We start from the raw sequence: 19,559 nt of genomic DNA, 5'->3' as shown, positions 1-19,559 counted from the left end.
ACCCGCAGAACTGCCTGGGGCTGATCTACACCATCTACGTGGATGGGCTGAGCACGTCCTTGGAGACCGTCATTGGGAGCCTCTTGACCTGCACCATCCCCATCACGGGGGGTACCCAGGTGGGTCTCTCCTTCCACCCTGCCGTTGGCATCCGGTTGCCTTTCAGCCCTGGGGGCCCTGCCGTGCCCTGTGGAGGGGGGGGGCCTCGCTTCCTCCCTCCGTGTGCCTTAGGGGCCACCTGCTGGCTTCTCGTGGGGGGACCGGGACGGGCCAGAGGCGCGTGCTGAGCAGGGAGCTGCGGAGGGTAAGGAGAGCATGCTGCCGTGTTCGCTATGCCAAGGGCGCAACAAGCCTCCCCCCTTTTCAGGGCCGTGTCCTGCAGCCCGTGAGTTTGGGAACGAGGCCTCTGCCCCCCCGCCCCCTCCCCCGGGAATCTTGGCTTGTCTTTCTAGATGCTCCGTATAACACTTCCAGGGGTGGGCAGCGCTGGTTTGCCAGCCTGTCCTGTTACCGGATGACAGCGGCCCTCCGGGGGGGGGGACTGGGGAGTAGAGATAGGGGCTCCGTGCAGCCGCTGGGGCCTCTGCGGTGCAGGCAGGTCAGTCTGTCCCTCCTTGTTCTTCTGCTGGGCCTCAGGGTCCCACCTCTGGCGCTGTTGGCTTGTGGCCTTCCGTTTGTCTCTGTGGCGCTTGCCTCCCTCTGTGGCTCAGCCCCCTCTCCTCTTTCTCATGACAGCGACGCCCTCTGGGCAGGCAGGCAGGCAGGCAGGTGTGCCGCTGCTGGGTGCTTCGCTGCTGCTGCTGCCGCTTTGCTCGGCGGCAGGCAGGTAGATCTGTGTGCCTCTTTCCTTGTCCTCCTGCTGTGCCACGAGGCCTCCCCGCTGCTGGTGCTGCCGGCTTGTGGCGCTCTGCTGCTTGGCGTGTGCTTGTCTTTCCCCGCTTGCTTGGCCACCTGTCCGTGTGCCGCCCTGTGTTTCTAATTGACTGTGCGATTTCTGTCTGTCTCTCTCTCAGCCTGACGCAGAGGACGAAGGAGCGGTATGCACCTCTTCTCTCTCCGGGGGGCTTTTCTCTCCTTCCTTGGGAGGAGGAGGAGGAGGCTTGGGGGTTGAGAGGCCTTCAGAGTGCCCCTCCTGAGAGAAGGCAGCTCCCGGCCCCCGCGTGGCACAGAGAGCAGAGCACCTGAGTTGGGGGGCAGGCGGCTCCAGAAAGGGGAACGTGCACCCGAGGGCCCGCAGAAGGGCACTTGCCTCCTCCCCAGGGTCTGCCTTCTGTCCGGAAGCAGCTTCTGTTGCAAGGCAAGGGCCCCCGGAGAGTCCACCTCCTCTGAGGATGTGAGGCAGGGTCTTTCCTAGGTGCTCGCGTCACAGGACCCCCTTCGCTGGCAGCGGGGCCGTGCAAGTGACAGGGAGCCCAGGAGGCGGGGAGCCCGTCGGAGTGGGGTGGGGTGGGGCCCTGTCCTCCCTCCCTCCCTCCCTCCCTGCAGGAGTCTGGTTGCTCCGGGCAGATGAGAGTGAGCGGGGTGTGTGTGTGTGTCTTCTGGCCGGGGGTGGGGGGAGGCAGCTCCAGGCCCTCTGCTGCCAGTGCCGGGCTGAGTCCCGGTTGCGGGTTTGTCCTTTGTCTCTTGTAGAGGACCATCTCTCTGGGTGCAGGCGACAGGCAAGTGATCCAGACGCCCATCACCGACTCCCTGCCAGTCAGCAACTGCAGCGTGGCCCTTCTCTTCCGGCAACTTGGTGAGAGCCGGCCCAGGCCAGTATTTCTTTCTCTGGAACGCCCTTCGCCCCTGCCCGGGGGTCCTCTTTCCTGCCCTCGCCGGGGGGCACCCATGAGTTCCGTGAGACTCCTCTTGTCTTGTGAGCGTGCCCAAGCTTTGCGGCAGGGGGTGGTGTGTTTTGGCTGCCGTAGGTGGCCCCAGCCCTGCTGCAGCCGAGGTTCTGGGCCCGTGAAGGCTCTGGCAGGAGATCTGCCCCCCCCCCTCCTTGAGCTCCCTTGGGGAGGCCCTGCCGGACGCCTGGACGTGGTGCCGAGGCCCTGGATGGATGGCCTTCTCAGTGCCCGTCCCCCGTCCCCGTCTCCTCTCCAGGGATCACCAACGTGCTCTGCCTCTTCTGTGCCGCTCTGACGGAGCACAAGATCCTCTTCCTGTCCAGCAGCTACCAGAGGCTGACGGAGGCCTGCAGGGGCCTGCTGTCCCTCATGTTCCCCCTGAAGTACAGGTGAGCGGGAGGGGGGTCCCGGGCCGCTGCCGCTGGGGGGGTGGGGCTGGCTTTCCCTCGCCCTGCTTGCGGTGCGGTGCGGGGCTCGGGGGCCTGGGGGGGGGCTCTCATGGGGCGGGATGGTGTTTGGCTGGATGAGGCCATGTTTCTGGTTTCTCGGTTTCAGCTTTACGTATGTTCCCATCCTGCCGGCTCAGCTCCTTGAGGTTCTCAGCACACCCACCCCTTTCATCATCGGCGTCAGCTCGGCCTTTCAGTCCGAGACACAGGAACTGGTGAGCGCCTGCCTGCCTGCCTGCCTGCCTGCCTGCCTGCCTGCCTGCCTGCCTCCATGCTTTGGGGATAGCCCTCCCCTCTGACTGCCCTTTGGAAACTGGGACTGAATTAGGCGTGGTGCGTTCTGAGACAGCAGCCGGCTTTGAGCATTCAGGAGATAAGAAAGGCTGATGAGCAAAGGGGGCGTACACACACACATACACACACACACACGGCCTGCACAAGCCTCAGGCAGGCCTCTGGACCCTAAACTCTGCCCTTGCCCTGAACAGCGTTGAGTCTGGGCGGGCAGGGCGGGGGTGATGGTGCGGCAAGGCCATGGCACACACACACACACAGAGGATTTTTAAGCAACGAGAGAGGCGAGAGTGCCAGAAGGAAGTGTGTTCTTGTAGTAGTAGAAGTAGTAGTAGTATTTAAAGGCTGGAGAAAAATTTAAGAGCCAGGGGTGATTGGAGAAAGGCTATTAGAAAGGAGAGGGGGGGGGGATAAACGCCGCAGCTCTCTCACTCAGCACTGAGGGGATAACTGAAAGCAAGACGCACACAGACACATGCGCACAGGTGGTCGTGCATGCTGCATGCCCAAGACCACACCGAATGAACGAGTGAGTGAACGAGTGAATGGGAATGTTCAGATTTGCCTCTGCTGGATCGGACCGTGGAGTCCAGACACTTGTCGCCAGGCCCCCAGGGAAGCTCACAGGCAGGGCTGGAGTAGGGAGCAGGTGTGCCCTGTGGCGTGCCTCACCCGCAGCCAGCCAGAGGTACACTGCTGGCAGGCAGGGCAAGCGCTCGGCACGGCCATGGTGTGCGTGAAAAATAAAATAAAATAAGCCAGCTGGCTGGGAAGTCGGGGGGCCTGGGGGGGGGGGCTTGCCCCGAGGTGCCCCACTGTAGCCACGGGCCTGGTTTGTGCCCATCTTAGGAAGAAGAACAAAGAGAAGAGCACCTCCTTCTTGCTTCCTTGGGGCATTGTCCCTTCCCCTCCCACTCTGGAGCAGTCTGTTCCCTTCCCTCCGCCCCCCCCCCGGTGTCCCTTCCCTCTTTGCCAGCTGTGAGCCAGGGTTCGGCCAGAGGGCCAGAGTGCTACCCCCACGTCATGGGCACATCGGTGAGACCTTCGGGCTGGAGGGCATCTCTCCACCCCCTGCTTCATCCGTCGTAGAGCAGCACCGCCCTCCCTGTTCTGCCTCTAGAATTTGTATCCAGGAATGACTGCATCCCACTGGTCCTCTCCAGGCCACCACCTTTGAGAGGGATGCGCTTGTCTAAATTATCCTGTGGCACCAAGTCCTCCAGCACTCCTGTCTTGGCTTGGCGGCTTCCGGCGCGGTGGTCTGCAGACCCCTGTGCCTTGCTTCCCTCGTGCGGAGGGTCCCCCCATCCCTCCGCCGCTAGGGGCAGGATGCGGACTGGAGTGGCCCGTAGGAACCCGGCTCCCCCCAGCCTGCTCTCCTGGGCACCACCGCTCAGGGTGCCGGTGCTGACTTTCAGAGCCCTCTGTGGCCCGGAAGGGCAGCCGACTCCCTTGCGAGTCCACCTGACCCCTGGCGGCCACCTGCCCGGGCCCTGCTTTGGTTCCCCCCACCTTCCTAGGTCAGGAGGGCGGCCACCCAGGAGAGGGGGGGGGCCCTTCTCCGTCGTCGTGTGGCCAGAACTCTGGCTGCTCTCTCTCCCTGGGGTCTGACTCGTCTGTCCCCTTCGGTGGCCAAGAATGTCCTTTTGTTTGCTGTTCCCCCAATGACTTTTCCTTCCTGCCCAGCGTGTGAACGGTGGTTTTTATGCTTTTGTCTGCATTTTATCTCTTGTTTTCATTGTTTCAAATGTTTCTTGTTGATTTTCAATAGTTTTTAAGGTGTGATTTTATTATGTATGTTTTAAACCGTTAGAGGGCAGAAAGATGGAGCATAAATTTTGTAAGACAAATAATTCGGTAAATAGGCCCCGTCCCGTGGCCCTCCCCTTACTCTACCCCGTTCCCGTTCCCCCCCCCCAGCCGTGGTGGTGCCTGTTGTGTGCTTCCTGCTTCATCCCTTGGGGATGATTGAGCCACCCCAGACTGGAGGCCCGCTCGGCTCCCGTTGGCGCCCCCCCCCCCCGGGGTTAGCGGCGAGCTTTGCCGGCTGCTTTGCCGTCTCCTTGACATGAAGCACCAGAAGCGTTGATACCCTTTGAATTCAGGGGAAGCCCTTCTCCTCTGTGCCCTGGTCTGTCCCCCTCTAGCTGGCCCTAGTCACTGAACGGGTAGCAGTCCTGAGAGAGCTGCCCCGGAGGCCCTGGCCTTCGCCCGCCCACTGGGGGACCCAAGTGCTTCTGCCAGGACCTGACAGGAGGACGTCTCCCAGCGGCACTGTGACAGCTGACTCCTCCTCCTCCACACTTACCAGCCTGTCTGAACGTCTCGCGCCAGGCAGGCGAGCCGTCACGCAGCCTTCGCCAGACACACTCCTTTGGGGGTGCCCGGCCCTCGAGTGGCTTGCCCCTCTTCCACCAGAGCAAGGGCCTCCTTCGTGGTGGCTCCGTCCCAGTGGAAGGCTCACGCCCTGTGGCACCTTCTTGAGCTTCCGCAGGGCTCGCAAGACAAGAGCTGTACCGGCAGGCCTTTAATAATGGGTCATTGTGCGTGTCTTGCAGTTCCTGTTTCCACTGGATAATTTTGCTGTTGGGTTCTTGGATGCTGCCAACTTTTTAAATAGGAGTTTTATATTGCTGATTTCAAATCATGTTATTATTCTTACTGCTTTTAATATTGTATAACGAATTGTATTTTACTTGTTGTAAGCCACCCTGAGCCTCACATGTTGAGGGAGTGGTGGGGTATAAATCTGATAAAGAGAAATACATGAATAAGCCACCATGTGGCCAAAATGCCTGTCACAGGCACTGCTCTATATTCCTGACCATCAAATCAGCCACTGCCAAGAGCCAACCACCACCGGAGCCCGGGGGGCTGGCCCCGCTGCGAGAGGCTATCGGTTCACCGTGCAGAGGGGAGGAGTCCTTTTCTCTTTGCCCTTCTCAGCCTGGTGGCCTCCATCCTCCTCACTCTGCGTGACGTCAGAGCCACTTCCAGCACAGGAGGAGACCGTTCCCTCCAGGTCCCTGAGGGTCTCGTCCCCCCCCCTCTCTGTCCGCTTCGCCAGGTCTGCAGCCCCAGCCTCAAGGAACTAACCTGTTCCTTGAAAGCCAAGAGCTCTATGCATCAGGCGCACCTCCACAATTTCTGCCCAGTGGGCAGTTGAACGTGCATGCAGCCCCCTCTGTGTAGCCCCCACCCCACTGTTTGCTTTCTCCCTTCAAAGCTGGTTTGGTTGTTTAAAGGCTTCAGAGGTAAGGAAGATGCTTACCTGAACTATGCACCGTCCCGCTATGTTTAGCAGTGTAATTTCCTTACCCCTGCAGAACTCTCCTGCTCGCATGGCTCCAAGAGCTGCTTTCTGACGCCTTAGAGGCTGGACTTCTGATTGCCTCTCCTGAGGGTTGGGACATGTGACTCGTCCCCCAGCCTCACACGTTAGTAGGCTCTCTCAGGTGACGCACCTCAATTAGCAAGAGCCCCTTTCACGGGGACCGTGAGGGAGGAGCTGGACCTGGGAGTCAGAGATGCTGTTTCAGCCCCGGACCACTGAGAGCCCAAGCCAAAGAGAGACACACTGACCTCCTCCTTGCCTCTTGCAACACATCCACACGAAACTCCCCTGCTTGCACTCTCCAGGAGCTACTGTCTGGCGTCTTAGCGGTCTGACTTACTGCAAAAGAATGATGTACTATTAGTAGCAGACCAATAATTTTTTAGTGTGGTTCATGTGGGGCCGTTAGTATCTCACATAACTCAATAAAGCATGGCTCAGCCAGGTCTGTGTTCTGTTCCTCTTGGCTCTTTCCCTAGCTTGTTTGAAAAATGGCTGTCTTGTTTTATTTCAGTTGGACGTGATTGTTGCAGACCTGGATGGTGGGACGGTCACAGTCCCTGAGTGCATTCACATCTCCCTGCTGCCTGAGCCGCTTCTCCATCAGACACGAGAGGCCCTCTCCATGGTAAGCACACAGCCCCCTGCAGAACTCTGGCATGGGGGTCAGAGCCAGTGGGGGGAATTAGGAGGCGCTGCAGGACTCCTGCAGAGAGTCACCGGGGAGCCCCCGGGCAGCTGGATATTGCGCCTTGTGCTGTCTCTGCCTGAACGAGCCCTGGCTTATCCCCCCCCCCCCCCCCATCAATCAAGGGTGTTTGTTCTTCACACACCTCGGAATTGTTCCACAAAGTGCCGGAAGTGGCCCTGTGCTGGGGAATTGTTGCTGATCTGGCGTGTGGGAAATGTTGTTCTCTGTGGGTGAGGGTGTGGGTGTGGGTGAAAATCTTTGCAGGCATAATCTTGTATTAAGCCATATGTGGGGGGGGGAGGGGGAGGAGGAGGAGGAGGAGGAGGACGACGACGACGACAGAGCCCGTGGTAAACGAGCTCTGAGAAGCTGGAGAAGCTGTTCTTTTGGAATGTTCCAGAAAGGAAGGCTGAATGGACACTGGTCAGAAAGGGTTCTCATTGAACAGATATTTCCCTTAAACATGTGCTTTGGACATGTCCAGCCATTTGGTTTTTCTGGGAGAAAGTTATTATACCAATTTTGTGTTAGAATGTTCATTGCTTTTTGAGGATGCTTATGTACTTTGAAACTGTCTGCCCGTCTCTTAGAAGCAAACAATAGTGGAAATGGAGGTTCGTCCCGGTTCGTGGTTCATGGGGGCTCCGGACCCTTCACGAACCTTTCTAGTTTGGTGTAGTGGTTAAGTGTGTAGACTCTAATCTGGGAGAACCGGGTTTGATTCCCCACGCCTCCACTTACAGCTGCTCGATGACCTTGGCCAAGCCATAGTTCTGTCAGAGCTGTTCTCTCAAGGACAATTCTGGAAAGAGCTCTCTCAGCCCCACCCACCTCCCAGGGTGTCTGTTGTGGGGAGGGGAAGGGAAAGGAGTTTGTAAGCCGCTCTGAGACTCTGAGTGAAGGGTGGGGTGTATAAATCCAATCTCTTCTTCCATTTAACAAACTGGTTCATATTTTGTTAGGTTCATGACATGGTAGAATGCCACCCCCACTCCCCACCCCCCGTCTAACTCGCAGGGAGTCTTCAGCTGGCTCTCCTCTACAAATCTTCCAAGTTTGGTGAAGTTTGGGTTTAGGGGGGTCGAGTTACAGGCCCCAAAGCAGGTGCCCCCAGGAAAGGGCTCTCTGGGGAAATGGCAGCCGCGGGTACAGGAGTGTGTCGAATGGACTCCCTCCAAGCCAGAGGCATCAGACTTGCAGAGGGCCTCCCTGGGCAGCCCCTCTTCCTGCCCTCCATTTTGGTGAGGATTGGCTGCGGGGTGGGGCGAGTAGCGGCGCCCCAAAGCAGCCCCCCCCCCCCAGGAAAGGGCTCTCTGGGGAAATGGCAGCCGACCTTTCTCCTCGGGCCCGGGAGGCAGTTGCCTGCCCACCTCCCCCGGTGACTGGGTTTGGAGGGGTTGCCCGCCACACTCCCCCTCGGGCCTGGCTGGGAGGTGGTCACCTGGTTGTTGTGAAGATGGATTCCGGGGGTGGCCAAGCCTTCCCCTCTGGCCTGGGGGGTGGTCACCTGCACAGCCAGGGAGAGGGGTGGGTCCTCAGCCGGCAGCGAAGCCCCCTCTGCCCAGTCTGAGGAGAAAGGGTGTTGCCCGAGGAGGTGGGTTGTGCTGTGAGGTGGATGCCGGCCCTCTGGGTGTGTGAGGCAGGTGCTTCCTGATGGGGCGGATGCTGCCTGGGGTGTAGGGGGATCCCAGCCCGCCCGCCCGCCCAAGCACCGAGAGCACGCAGCCCATGGGCGGGATGGCTCGGAGAGGAGTGGGGGGCCGGGGGGCGAAGGCCGGGGTCCTGGGCCCTTCCTCCCGGAGGTCCAGAGAGAGGGATAGCCCAGCAGCAGGGGGAGGTTGTCCGTGAGGAAGGCCGACTCATCCGCCAGGGCCAGGCGTGAGCGGTGGGGGCTGAGGGTGTCTCCCGGGGGGAGGACACCCGCTCACTCTGGACACGGGTGGGGCCTCCCCTCCTCCTGCTGAGACACTGGCGGAGCCTCTGTCCCCTGCTCCCTCCCCCCCCCCCCCCCCACGCGGCGCCGCCGCTCTTCTCTGGAGGCCGCAGGCTTGGGTGCGCCCTGTGCAGGTGCCTGCGGAGGGTGGCGGATGATTTGTTTGTTGAAATGTCTGACCGGTTGGGACCACGCTGGAGAGAAATCCCCGCTGCTGTGGCAGAAACCTTCGCTTCAGGGCCGCTGTGGCATGCAGCATAAGGCATATTTCTATTTGTGTGTGTGCATGCGTGCCCGCAGAGGGATGCAGGAGTGGGTTAGGGTTATTGGGGGGGTGGGGGGGAGGTCTTCAGCGAATGCCAGCTCCTCGGGCCTGGGGGTCGACTGCGACTTGTGACGTTCCTCTGAGCATAATACAAATTATTATTTAGTTCTTAGATGCTAGAGGCAAGGTCCCAATTCCTCTGTTCTGCTTCCTGGGGTTTGCGCTGGCAGGCAAAGAGCTCTCCGTCTCACTCCAGAACCGGATAACGCCTCGAGGATGCTGACCCTGCATCAGAAGATGGGGAGGGGGGGGATGCCGATGCCGGATTAATGTTAGTTTAGGAAGTCATGAGGAGCTTCAACGGAGCCGTTACTAATTCAGGCTACCTAATGAAGTCAGGCCCATAGAATTACGTGATTTCCACTGACCCCCACGGCCCTCCTGTCCGCATGCAGGTCTTGGACCCCGAGCTGGAGATTGCAGACCTGGCCTTCCCCCCCTCCACCATCTCCGCTTCCTCCCTCAAGATGCAGGTGAGAGCCGGGGCCACGCGGGCTTCAGGGCTGGGGGTGTGGGGCGGCAGGGGGTGTGGTGGAAGAGCACTGGCTTCTGGGGATGGTTATAGGACTCCAGTGCGGAGGAGAGAGTGGAAGGACGCGTGTGTGTGCGCGTGTTTTAGAAGCCTGCAGGCCCAAGTGGTCAGGTTGCGTCATGTGGTGGTGGAAGCTGGTCCCAGACAAACTCGTGGATCTTAGCTGAGTCAGTGGTGGCTCAGCTGACCCCCACCAGAGGCGGGAAGCACCTCTGCCTTCCCAGCCAGCAGCTCTTTGGCCTCGTTGGGTTCAGTTTCTGTGCCTCCTGGCATCACCAGGAGATTTGGCGAGGGCGATAGTGGACTCGGTGTCTGATGGCGGCCGCCCACAGAGGAGGGCTGCTGGTTCCCCTCCGGTTTTTTTTGGGGGCTTCACACCGGGACGGAATGGCCTGGGGGAGGGGCAGGGCTCTCCCCAGTGCTTGACCCTTCCTTCCTTCCCGGCCTGCAGGACAAGGAGATCCGGGCTGTTTTCCTGCGCTTGTTTGCGCAGCTGCTTCAAGGCTACCGCTGGTGCCTGCACATCATCCGCATTCATCCGGAGCCCGTCATCCGTTTTCACAAGGTAAGGCGGCTCAGCCCGGTGGACACGGAGAGGAGCCAGGCCGAGGCAGAGAGCCGTAGGGTTGCCGTCGCCCGTCATCCTCTGGTGCTTGGAGGAAGCAGCCGAATTTGGGGCTCCGCCCAGCCTTGCTGGTGCCAGAGTGTGTGTGGGGGTGGGGGTGGGATTTTTCCGCTTTGAAGCAGGGCAGGTGCTCCCCCCGGCTTCCTCCTCTGTTTGTTGAAATGTCTGACCGGTTGGGACCATGCTGGAGAGAGATCCCCGCTGCTGTGGCAGAAACCTTCGCTTCAGGGCCGCTGTGGCATGCAGCAGAAGGCACATTTCTTTTTGTGTGTGTGCGTGCGTGCCCGCAGAGGGATGCAGGAGTGGGTTAGGGTTATTGGGGGGGTGGGGGGGAGGTCTTCAGCGAATGCCAGCTCCTCGGGCCTGGGGGTCGACTGCGACTTGTGACGTGCCGCCCAGAGGTTGTGGGCCCTCCGCCACACGTGCCTCTCCCCACAGAGAATCCTCATGGGGTCTCCCGCTTGTTCTAGGCAGCCTTCCTCGGGCAGAGGGGACTTGTAGAAGACGACTTCCTCCCCAAGGTGCTGGAGGGCATGGCGTTTGCCGGCTTTGTGACCGAGCGAGGCCCCCCGTACCGGGCCACCGACCTCTTTGACGAGGTGAGAGGGTGTCAGAGGCCTGCTGGGCTCCGTGGTTCCGGGCGCCGTGGAGGGGGTGCAGGCCGTATGTCCCCCCCGCCCCCCCCCAGCCATCTCCTTCCTTTTTTCTAGCTGGTGGCGAACGAAGCCAAGCGGATGCAGGCAGAGGCAGGGAGTCGGGTTCGGGTCCTGCGCCACGTCAAGGAGCTGGCAGAGCAGCTGTACAAGAATGTGGGTGTGCCCCCCCCGGCCTCCCCCCCTCCTTTGCGCACCGTTCCTTCTGGGGTGGGAGGAGCCGAGGGCCTCGGGGGGGGCAGGCCTTGGGGGGGGGTGTCTGCTGGCTTAGCGGTGTGTGGGGGGAACTGACCTTTGGCTCTCTGGGCGCAGGAGAACCCGTACCCTGCCGTGACGATGCACAAAGTGCAGAAGCCTGCCGAGGGCTGCCACCACTTGCGCCTGCACCAGAGGCCTTTCCCTCGTCTGGATGAGGGGACCATCCAGTGGATCATTGACCAGGCCACAGCCAAACTCCAGACGGCGCCCCCGGCAGTGAAAGCAGAGAAGAAGGGCATGGTGCCATCTGGGCCTCCTCTTGGTATGTCTGTGGCCTTGTCCCCTCTTCGCCGGCTCTCCTCTCGTCCCAGAAGCTGGGAAGCTGGTGGAGGCTGTTTCCAGGCAGAACATTCCTCAGATGGATGGTTGTGAGCCCGGGAACACCTTCCGCCGTTTCCATCCGGGGCAGGGACGGGAGGGGTGCTCCCTTCTGTGTGCTGCTTCAGCCGGTCCGCCCAGCCTCCCAGCAGCCAAGGGAGCAGGATGGGCCGTGAGGTGAGAAGGCCGCCCCCTCTCGGTCTCCCTGCGCTGGGGCGTGGGAGCCAGGGCAGGGCAGTGGCTGGTGTGTCAGGCTCGGACCGGAGAGAGCGGCCTTCGAATCCCCACTCCCTGCGGAGGCTTGCTGGGTGACCTCTCGGGCCACTTACACATCCTCAGCCTGACCTCCCTCAGAGGTTTGTTGGGAAAGCCAAAAGAGGAGGGGACGGCCATGCCTGCGCCTCTGAGTTCCTTGGAGGAAACCAAAGCTTCAGTCCAGGGGCACCTCTAGGACCAATGGCGGTTCCTTTCAGCTGTCGTGTGCACGGCGGCGCCCCTGAGTCTACCTTGGAGGGAGGGTGGGATGAGAAGGTCCAGACCGGAGTCGCTGCCCAGCAGCAGCCCGGGTGTGGTGGAGAAGATCCCCTCCCGGCAGGGCTCTGTGTCACAGGGAGCAGCGGCGTTCCCCTTCCTTCCTGCTCCAGGGAATGTCCCGTGTGGGTCAGCGGGAGAGGGAAGGGGCTGTGTGGGTAGTGACTGGCATTCTCCTCCCCCACCCCGTCGCCCCATACTTACCAGGTGCCATCACGGAGCGCAATGGCGTCGTCTTGGCCAACAGTGCCCGTCGGCTGGAGGTAGTGAGGAACTGCATCACTTACGTCTTTGAGAGCAAGATGCTGGAGGCCAAAAAGGTGAGGTGACAGCCCCCCCCCGCCCCGCTTTGCTGGGGGCTCCTTGAACCGGGGGGGGGGCTTTGTTAGCAGAGGTGCCTCCTGCCTGCCTGCCTGCCAGCTGCCGCCTCCTCAAAACCCTCTTTGCCTCTGGCATCTGGTCGTTAGAAGGTCCCTGGCTTCGAACGCTGAGTCTCCGTGACTGTGGTGTCCACCGTGCTGCCCTCATACGCCTCCCTTCACGCAACGCTCCACGACAGATAGCGCCTAGCGTTGGCCGGGTGCACGAGAGAGCGGGGTGTGCGTGTGCGTGTGTGTGTGTGTGTGGCACCTCGTGGTTCGAGTGTTCGACAAGCACCTGGGAGGCCTGGGTGGGAATCCCTCCTCCGCCATGGAGGCCAGCCGGGTGGCCACAGGGCCCGTCTCTCCCCCCCCCCCCCCCCCCCCCGGCGGTCGTGAGGACAGAATGGCAGCAAGGAGAAAGGCAGCATGGAATATGGGACTGGGCTGATAGTGATGACTGCAGGTGGGAGAGACCCCTCTTCTCCAAGCCCTGCGTTTATATAAGCCTCCCTTCCTTCCTCCCTCCCTCCCTCCCACGGTCCCGGTGTGTCCCAGTTTACCCGGCCTGATGGACTCTAGGTGTGACTTGTGAACAGGAGGCGGGGGAACGAAGAGCTTGAGGGGTCTCTGCTGGGAGCCTGACTGTTCACCGTCTCCAACCCCCACCCCCACCCGCTTCCCTCAGCTCACTCCGCAGCAGGGCTCCTGTCCGTAGGCAGAGGAACAGTCACAGCGACAGTTGTGAAACGTGGAGATGGGTTGTGAGGGGGTGGGGGGGGGCATTTTCCTCCACAAGGGCCGGTGCTCAGCATCCTGGTCGCGTATTTTGCCTTTGAAACCTCCCTTCCTGATGACGCTGTTCAAAGCGGAGGTGCTGGTGGGGGGGGAGGCTTGGCCCAGGGAGTGGGGTCTCTCCTCTGCTCTGGAGGGTGGGGCCGCGCTCCCCAGGAGGGGCGGTTTCCCAGCTGGGACAAGGGGGCGGCTGGAGATCTCCTGGGATTACAGCTGACCTCCAAGCAACGGAGAGCGGCCTGTGTGCCCCCCCCCCGCCCCCCCCCCTGGAAAATGGCCACCTGGGCAGGTGGGGGCTGTGTGGCGGCCCCTCAGGCTCCACCCCCCCTCCCCCCAACCTCCGGATATCCCGCAACCGGGAGCTGGCAGCCCTGCTCGGAGGTCCCGCCGCCGGACCCAGTTTGAGGTACAGGCGAACGGGGTCCTGGACTTGTGGAGGCTGAGAGGGGGAAAGCTCTTGGGGCCGTAACAGATGGCTCAAGGAAAGTGTCGACCCAGAGAGCGTGCCACAGCAGTGAGCAGCGGAGGGGTTTGCCGCTTCCCTCCACTCGAGGGAAGCCAGTTTCGTGTCGTGGTTAAGTGCAGGCGGACTCTAATCTGGGAGAACCCCTCCACTCGCACCCGGCTGGATGGCCTTGGGCAAGCCGTAGTTCTGACAAGAGCTGTTCTTGAGAAAGAGCCGTTTCTGTCAGAGCTCTCTCAGCCCCACCTACACCTCACAGGGTGTCTGTCTGTTGTGGGGAGGGGGAGGGGAAGGAGTCTGTCAGCCGCTCTGAGACTCCCTTGGGTAGTGAAGGGGCCCCAGGGGTATAAATCCAAGCTCCTCCTCTTCTTAGTGGTTAAGTGCGCGGACTCTAATCTGGGAGAACCAGGTTTGATTCCCCACTCCTCCTCCACTTAAGAAAGAGCAGTTTCTGTCAAGAGCTCTCTCAGCCCCACCGACCTCACAGGGTGTGTCTGTTGTGGGGAGGGGGGAGGGAAAGGAGTTTGTAAGCCGCTCTGAGGCTCCCTTGGGTAGGGAAGGGCCATGTGGGGACTGAATCCAATCTCCTCCTCTGTCTCTTCTCTTCTCCTCCTTCTCCTCCTTCTCCTTCTTCTTCTCCTTCTGTCTCTTCTCTTCTCCTCCTTCTCCTCCTTCTCCTTCTTCTTCTCCTTCTTCTTCTTCTTCTTCTTCTTCTTCTGCCACCACCTGTCCATTTTAGGGATTTCCTACTGGGATCAAGAGGAATTCCAGTTCCCCTTCCTGGTTCTGAGGCCTGGCCTCAGTGTTTCCCACTAACCAGAGGCTGGTTACCATGGGGACCAGGTACAACATTGGGGTCCCCTGGAGAAATAGCCACATGCACACAGAATGCTTCCTCCCAACCCGGGGGCCCCTCTTGCATTAGCATATCCGAACGGTGGGGGGAGCTAGGTGGTACAGAGACGGAGAACCAACCTCCAAAGTCAAAAAAGATTTATTGAAAAGAAAATATTTACAAGCCCTAGATCAGCAAACAGATTCCAAAAGAAAAATGGTCATAAACGCAGTTTTTCCTGTTTCTAGACATACCCTAACTGATGTTAAAATAGGGCAGGCAGTAAAGATCTTTTAAAAGTATGAGGCTCCCATTTACAACCTATTAGTCTGCGTCCTTCCTGGAAAGGAAATCTGCAACCACTTTGTTGCATCCAGCAAGAGGTTCAGTCTTTATGTTGAACTCCTGACTCTTCCACAACCACCTCTGCAGTTTGGTGCTTGAGTTCTTCATCGTTCGCAGACATTGTAGGGATGAGTGGTCTGTCGAGAGGGTGAATTCTTGCCCCCACCACCAAGGCCTGCGTTTTTCCAGTGCCCAGAGAATTGCCAAACGCAGAGAAGCCCCCCCCCCCTGCCTCTTGGCCCTCTGTCTTCTCCCCCCCCCCAGTGGTGGGGGGAATTCTTCCTCTGCCTGCTCTGTCTTCCCAGAACACCACCTCTGGCGTTGCAAACAGCTCTTCTTCCAGCTTGGAGGTGAGAACTGGCCCCTGGATGGCATTTAGCACCCTTGCTAACTGCTCCAAGTACAAACCCAAGTCCCTGCAAGAAACCCCGATAGAGTCCGTGCATGCAACTGCAAATCCTGACCCTGCCGCTCCACAAGTCACTTCCCAGCTTCTGAAACAACACACCTCTGTTTCTAAATCCAACATGCCACCCAGTAACCTCCTGCAGACCCGCAGGAGGGATGAAGGCAGATTTAACTCCAGCTTCTTCCTCCAGTTCCTGCTGCCAAAAGCCCTCCTCAGTATCTGCTCTGTAAGGGGGGGGGGGGGGGGCCCTGACAGGCAGGAGAGACTCTGCATCTGTCCCAGACCTCACCAAATCCACTTCCCCTGGTTCCCTCCTGAAACCCACCTCCCACTGATGTACACCTGAAAAGATTTTCTCTCTGCCCTGAACTGACCAGCTTGCGAGCCTTTTCAGCTCCCCTTGCAGAACACGGAGCCAAGACAACTACTGCGCTTCCACCTGGCTCTGCGCCTCCTCCTTCCTTCTCTGCCACACTCAGAACTAGCATTTCCCCGTCATTCACATTAACATCCTTGGTCCTTTCCCCTGACCCTTCCATAGAGACAGCACAACTGACACTGCCTATCCAGTCCACAAGCACACGAGGCCGGCCTCTCCCGAGCAGCTAGGGGCATGCCGGTGCGCGAAGGCCGAAAACCCCCTCACCTGGTCACCAGGCTCAAAAGTCAGAGCCCTGACTGTTTCATCAAGCCAGCTGCTCTGACTGGCTCTGGACTTAGCCAGAGTCTCTCTCACAACACTCACCATCCTTTGCAGCCCCCCTTGCCCACATGCTCTGGCCGGTCACACCAGACTCTCCACATTCTCTCACCTCCAGGGCTAAGTTGGGCCTGTGGGAACCCGGTAGAGGCCTTGGCCTGCACCTGAGCTGTCCTGTGCCGCCACCTTCTGAGGAACCACAAGCTGTCTGTCTGCTTCCCGGGACTCCTGTCTGCCCGGCTGCTTCCAAACGACTTGCTCCGAGAGAGTCTCGGAAGATCCCACTCCCTGACCCACGGCTCCCTGGTGAACTGGCTCCAACCCAGGGTCACTCTGGACCTCCTCCAGACCCCCCCCCCCCCCGAAGCCTTCAGCTCTTTGCTCCTCTGAGCCAACACTAGCCTTGCTGCTCTCAGAAGCTCCCGTGGAATCTTCACCCTCTACCTCTGTCTCTTCAGCATGCACATCACTGAAGCCAGGCACATTTTCTTCCTCACCAGGAAAACCTACAGCATCCTGCTGCATCTGGATGAAACTGCACCCTTCCTCCTCTTGAGACGCTCCTACCGTAACCTGAGCCATTCCCCCCCCCCCCCCCCCCCCCCCCCCAGAGAGCTGGCCTCCTCAGAGACACTCCTCTTCTAGGGTATGGCTGCCTGTTACTACGGTCACTGAATACTGGGCCAGGAGCACCTTAAAGGCTTGAATGCTGTCTGGCAAGGAGGTCCCACCCGATTGTCATGGTTAGGGTTGGTTCTCCATTAGCGCCACTTCTTTGGAGGGTACCGACCTCTGAGCGATGGCTGGTCGTGGCAGCCGCCTCTTGCTGACCACGTGGTCTCCCGAGTCATGGTGTGTAGATGGGGAGTAACTTTTTAAGACCATCGCCCTATTTTCACATCAGTTAGGGTGTGTCTAGAAAATAGAAAGAGGATTGTATTTATGATCAATTTTCTTTTGAAATCCATTTGCTGATCTAGTGCTGTGCTTAAGGATGCTTGTAGATATTTTCTTTTCAACAAATCTTTTCCGACTTTGGAGGCTGGCTCTCAGTCTCTGTACCCACCTAGTCCCCCGTCCATCCCCCTGTCTTGGGCACACTACTGCAAGAAGGGCCCCCGGGCTGGGAGGAAGGCAGTCAGTGTGCACACGTGGGCTGTTTCTCCAGGGGAGCCCCAAAGCTGTCATTGGCCCTAGTGGCAGCCAGTCTCTGGGCGGTGGGGGACACTGAGGCCCGCCTCTGAGCTTGGGAGGGGGGCTGACGGTTCTGGACCCTGCCGTGGGAAATCCCTATGGTGACCCAGGTGGTGGCAGCGAGTCACCCTAGTGGAGTCACACACACCCCCTCCAGGAGTTGGCAGTGCCAAGGAGAGGTGGGCAGAGCAGGGTCTGCAGGTCAGGGCAGGCCTGTTCCACCACACTCTCACTGAACCTTATTATCTTTTCTTGCTGTTTCTGCATTTAAGTGTTTTTATTTGTTTTAAATATTGGAGATATGTTTGTATTTTAAATGCTGTTTTAATGTTTGGAATGCTTTAATGTTTGCCACCTCGGAGACCTTTAATGTTTGCCACCTCGGATGGGAAAGGCAGCATAAAAATGTTTCAAATAAATAAAATTTGATTTCTAAAATTATGTAAAATAACTACATTGGCTTATTCTGCAAAAGTATTCTTTTTTTTAATGTAAATACTTTTATTTCCCTCTCCTAAAAAGGAGAGAAGTTTCGCTTATAGAGAAAAATAGGGGGGGTATATAGAGGGACAAAGAAAAGTGTTGAGTGCTGTTAATATTGGTATGTTAATCTGTTAGTATTAAAGTTAAAGTCCAGCTCAAAGTTTATGACTTCTTCTGTAGTTGGATAAGCGTCCATTTCTTCTTAATCTTTTCAAATCTGGCAGTTAATATGTTAGTAAAGTCCTTTTGGAGTTAGTATATCTTCTTTAGCACATCCAGATAAGTCTTTATTTTTTGAGATGTTTTTCTTTTTTCTCTCGTAAGTTATATTTTAGTCCTCCGGCTGCTCCTTTTTCTTCCTCTTCTTTCACCTCCCCTTCTGAGCTGCTGCTTTCGTCGCTTTTCCCTGACATCCACTCGGCGAGTTCTGCTTCCTCTTCTGTGTTGGCGTGCCTCTTCAAAAATTCTTTTGCCTTCAAGATAGAGTCAATCTTTTCTCTTCTGTCTTTGAATTTACAGACCAGTCCTTCTGGCGTTAACCACCTGTAGCTAATTTGACGTTTTTGTAAGAACAAAGTCAGTCCTTTATATTCTTTTCGCTTCATTCTGATTTCAAATGGAATATCTTTCAAAACTCAGATTGATTGTTCTCCAATTTTCAAGGGTGTTGCTGATACTGCTTTTAATATTTGATCCCGGAGACGTTGCTTGGTGAATTTCACCACCACTTCTGCTGGCAGCTTGTTCTTCTTCGTGAAGTTGGAGTAGGCTCTATAGGCCAAATCCATCTCTTCTTTTATGTTTTCCGCTTCGCTGCCAATCAGTGGTGCCAACGCTGTTGCCAAAATGTCTCTGAGGTCCTCTGGGTCTTCTTCTTTCAACCCTTGGAATCGGAGAATCAAGTTTGACTTTTCTATTTGAAGCAATAATAATTTATTTTCCTGCTTCATCTGTTGTTTTTCCACCTTAACAACTTTCTTCTTAACACTCTGTATCTCTTCTGTCGATGCCAGACACGTTTTAGTGATGTCATCTACCTTGTCAGCAGTCTCATTCATTTTTTTCTGTTGGATGTTAAAGGCCCCCTCCATATTATCAAGTTTTAAATTGATTTTCTGCAGTTCAGCCAGCAGATGGCGCGCACGCTAACTTTCCTGTTGATTGACAGCAGTTCCAGAGGAGGAGGGACTCGGGCAGGAAGTTCCTCCTGCCTTCTTCTGCTTCTCCAAAGCCTTTCTATCTCTCTCTTTCTGCATCGCCATTTTTCAACTTTGTTTATACTTTGAAAGTTCGTGCTGCACCACCCGAGGATGGCTCCTTCTAGCTCGCTCTCAGCCTGCTTCCAAAAGGTAACGCGCTTAATCGAAAACGCGCTTACTCGGATTTTTGCTTCGCCCCCTTTCTCCACTTTTTAAAAATAAGTCTCTTTTCTGTGTTGGGTGGGGAATCCTCCCTCCTCCCTCCGCTCTCCGGGGAGCGAAGCACGTTCAAGCCCCGCTTTTAAATTGCTCTCCAACTCACAGTTAGTCGTATACGCTTTACTTCCAGCTTTTACTTTAACGCTTCAGCACTCCGATATTCCGGTGGCCTTGCTAATCCCCATCACGGGGCACATCGCAGCTGGGGCCGTTTGATTCAAAGGGAGACTTAGACGGGGAGCCTCAATTCCCGGCTTTCGTGCCGGTAAGAGGCTTAGAGGCGGGGGGGGGGGCAGTTTTGCATGGCAGAGCCCGAGATGCCTGCCGCAGTGAAGCCATTTCAGCCGGTGTTGTTCTCAGAAGGACTGAAGTCCTGCTTTTGAGGTGGAAACTGTGATCATGGCCACTGCGAGGGGGGGAAGGGGGGGGGGGGGGGGCAGTTTTTCAGGGCAGAGCCCGAGATGCCTGCCGCAGTGAAGCCATTTCAGCCGGTGTTGTTCTCAGAAGGACTGAAGTCCTGCTTTTGAGGTGGAAACTGTGATCATGGCCACTGCTGAGTGCGCGGCGCCCATGGCAGCCAGACGTGCTTGTGTGTGTGGGGCTTGACGGCCAGCACCCATTGGCCGTGGGTGCTGAGGAGTTGGGGCCTCCCCACACGTGTCCTTGGGTGGGTGTGAGTTCCAGCCTGGGGGGGGGGGGCAAAGCAGGGTCCGATTGTTCTTGACCAGTAGCGCTGGTCCTTTTCTGGTTGCTGTTTCGGGACGTCTTCTTAGGCCTGGCAGAAGC

At 58.0% G+C, this 19,559-nt stretch overlaps 1 protein-coding gene across 1 annotated transcript in view; it reads left to right on the top strand.

The window, feature by feature from the left end:
- The window catches only part of SBF1 (SET binding factor 1), a 105,243-nt gene that overhangs the window by 52,312 nt on the left and 33,372 nt on the right, over positions 1-19,559 (top strand). Inside the window, exons 6-16 of the mRNA XM_015415507.1 lie at positions 9-119; positions 1,630-1,735; positions 2,086-2,218; positions 2,385-2,493; positions 6,421-6,534; positions 9,251-9,328; positions 9,839-9,952; positions 10,483-10,611; positions 10,723-10,821; positions 10,978-11,185; positions 11,980-12,092. Of these exons, the coding sequence (XP_015270993.1) occupies positions 9-119; positions 1,630-1,735; positions 2,086-2,218; positions 2,385-2,493; positions 6,421-6,534; positions 9,251-9,328; positions 9,839-9,952; positions 10,483-10,611; positions 10,723-10,821; positions 10,978-11,185; positions 11,980-12,092 (1,314 nt within the window). The remainder of the gene's footprint in view (positions 1-8; positions 120-1,629; positions 1,736-2,085; positions 2,219-2,384; positions 2,494-6,420; positions 6,535-9,250; positions 9,329-9,838; positions 9,953-10,482; positions 10,612-10,722; positions 10,822-10,977; positions 11,186-11,979; positions 12,093-19,559) is intronic.

Source organism: Gekko japonicus, unplaced genomic scaffold (genome assembly GCF_001447785.1).
Source record: "Gekko japonicus isolate JY-2015 unplaced genomic scaffold, Gekko_japonicus_V1.1 scaffold1667, whole genome shotgun sequence".
In the NCBI taxonomy this organism is placed as follows: domain Eukaryota; kingdom Metazoa; phylum Chordata; class Lepidosauria; order Squamata; family Gekkonidae; genus Gekko; species Gekko japonicus.
The sequence above is the reverse complement of the archived record's forward strand: the minus strand, read 5'-3'. Positions and strand labels throughout refer to the sequence as shown.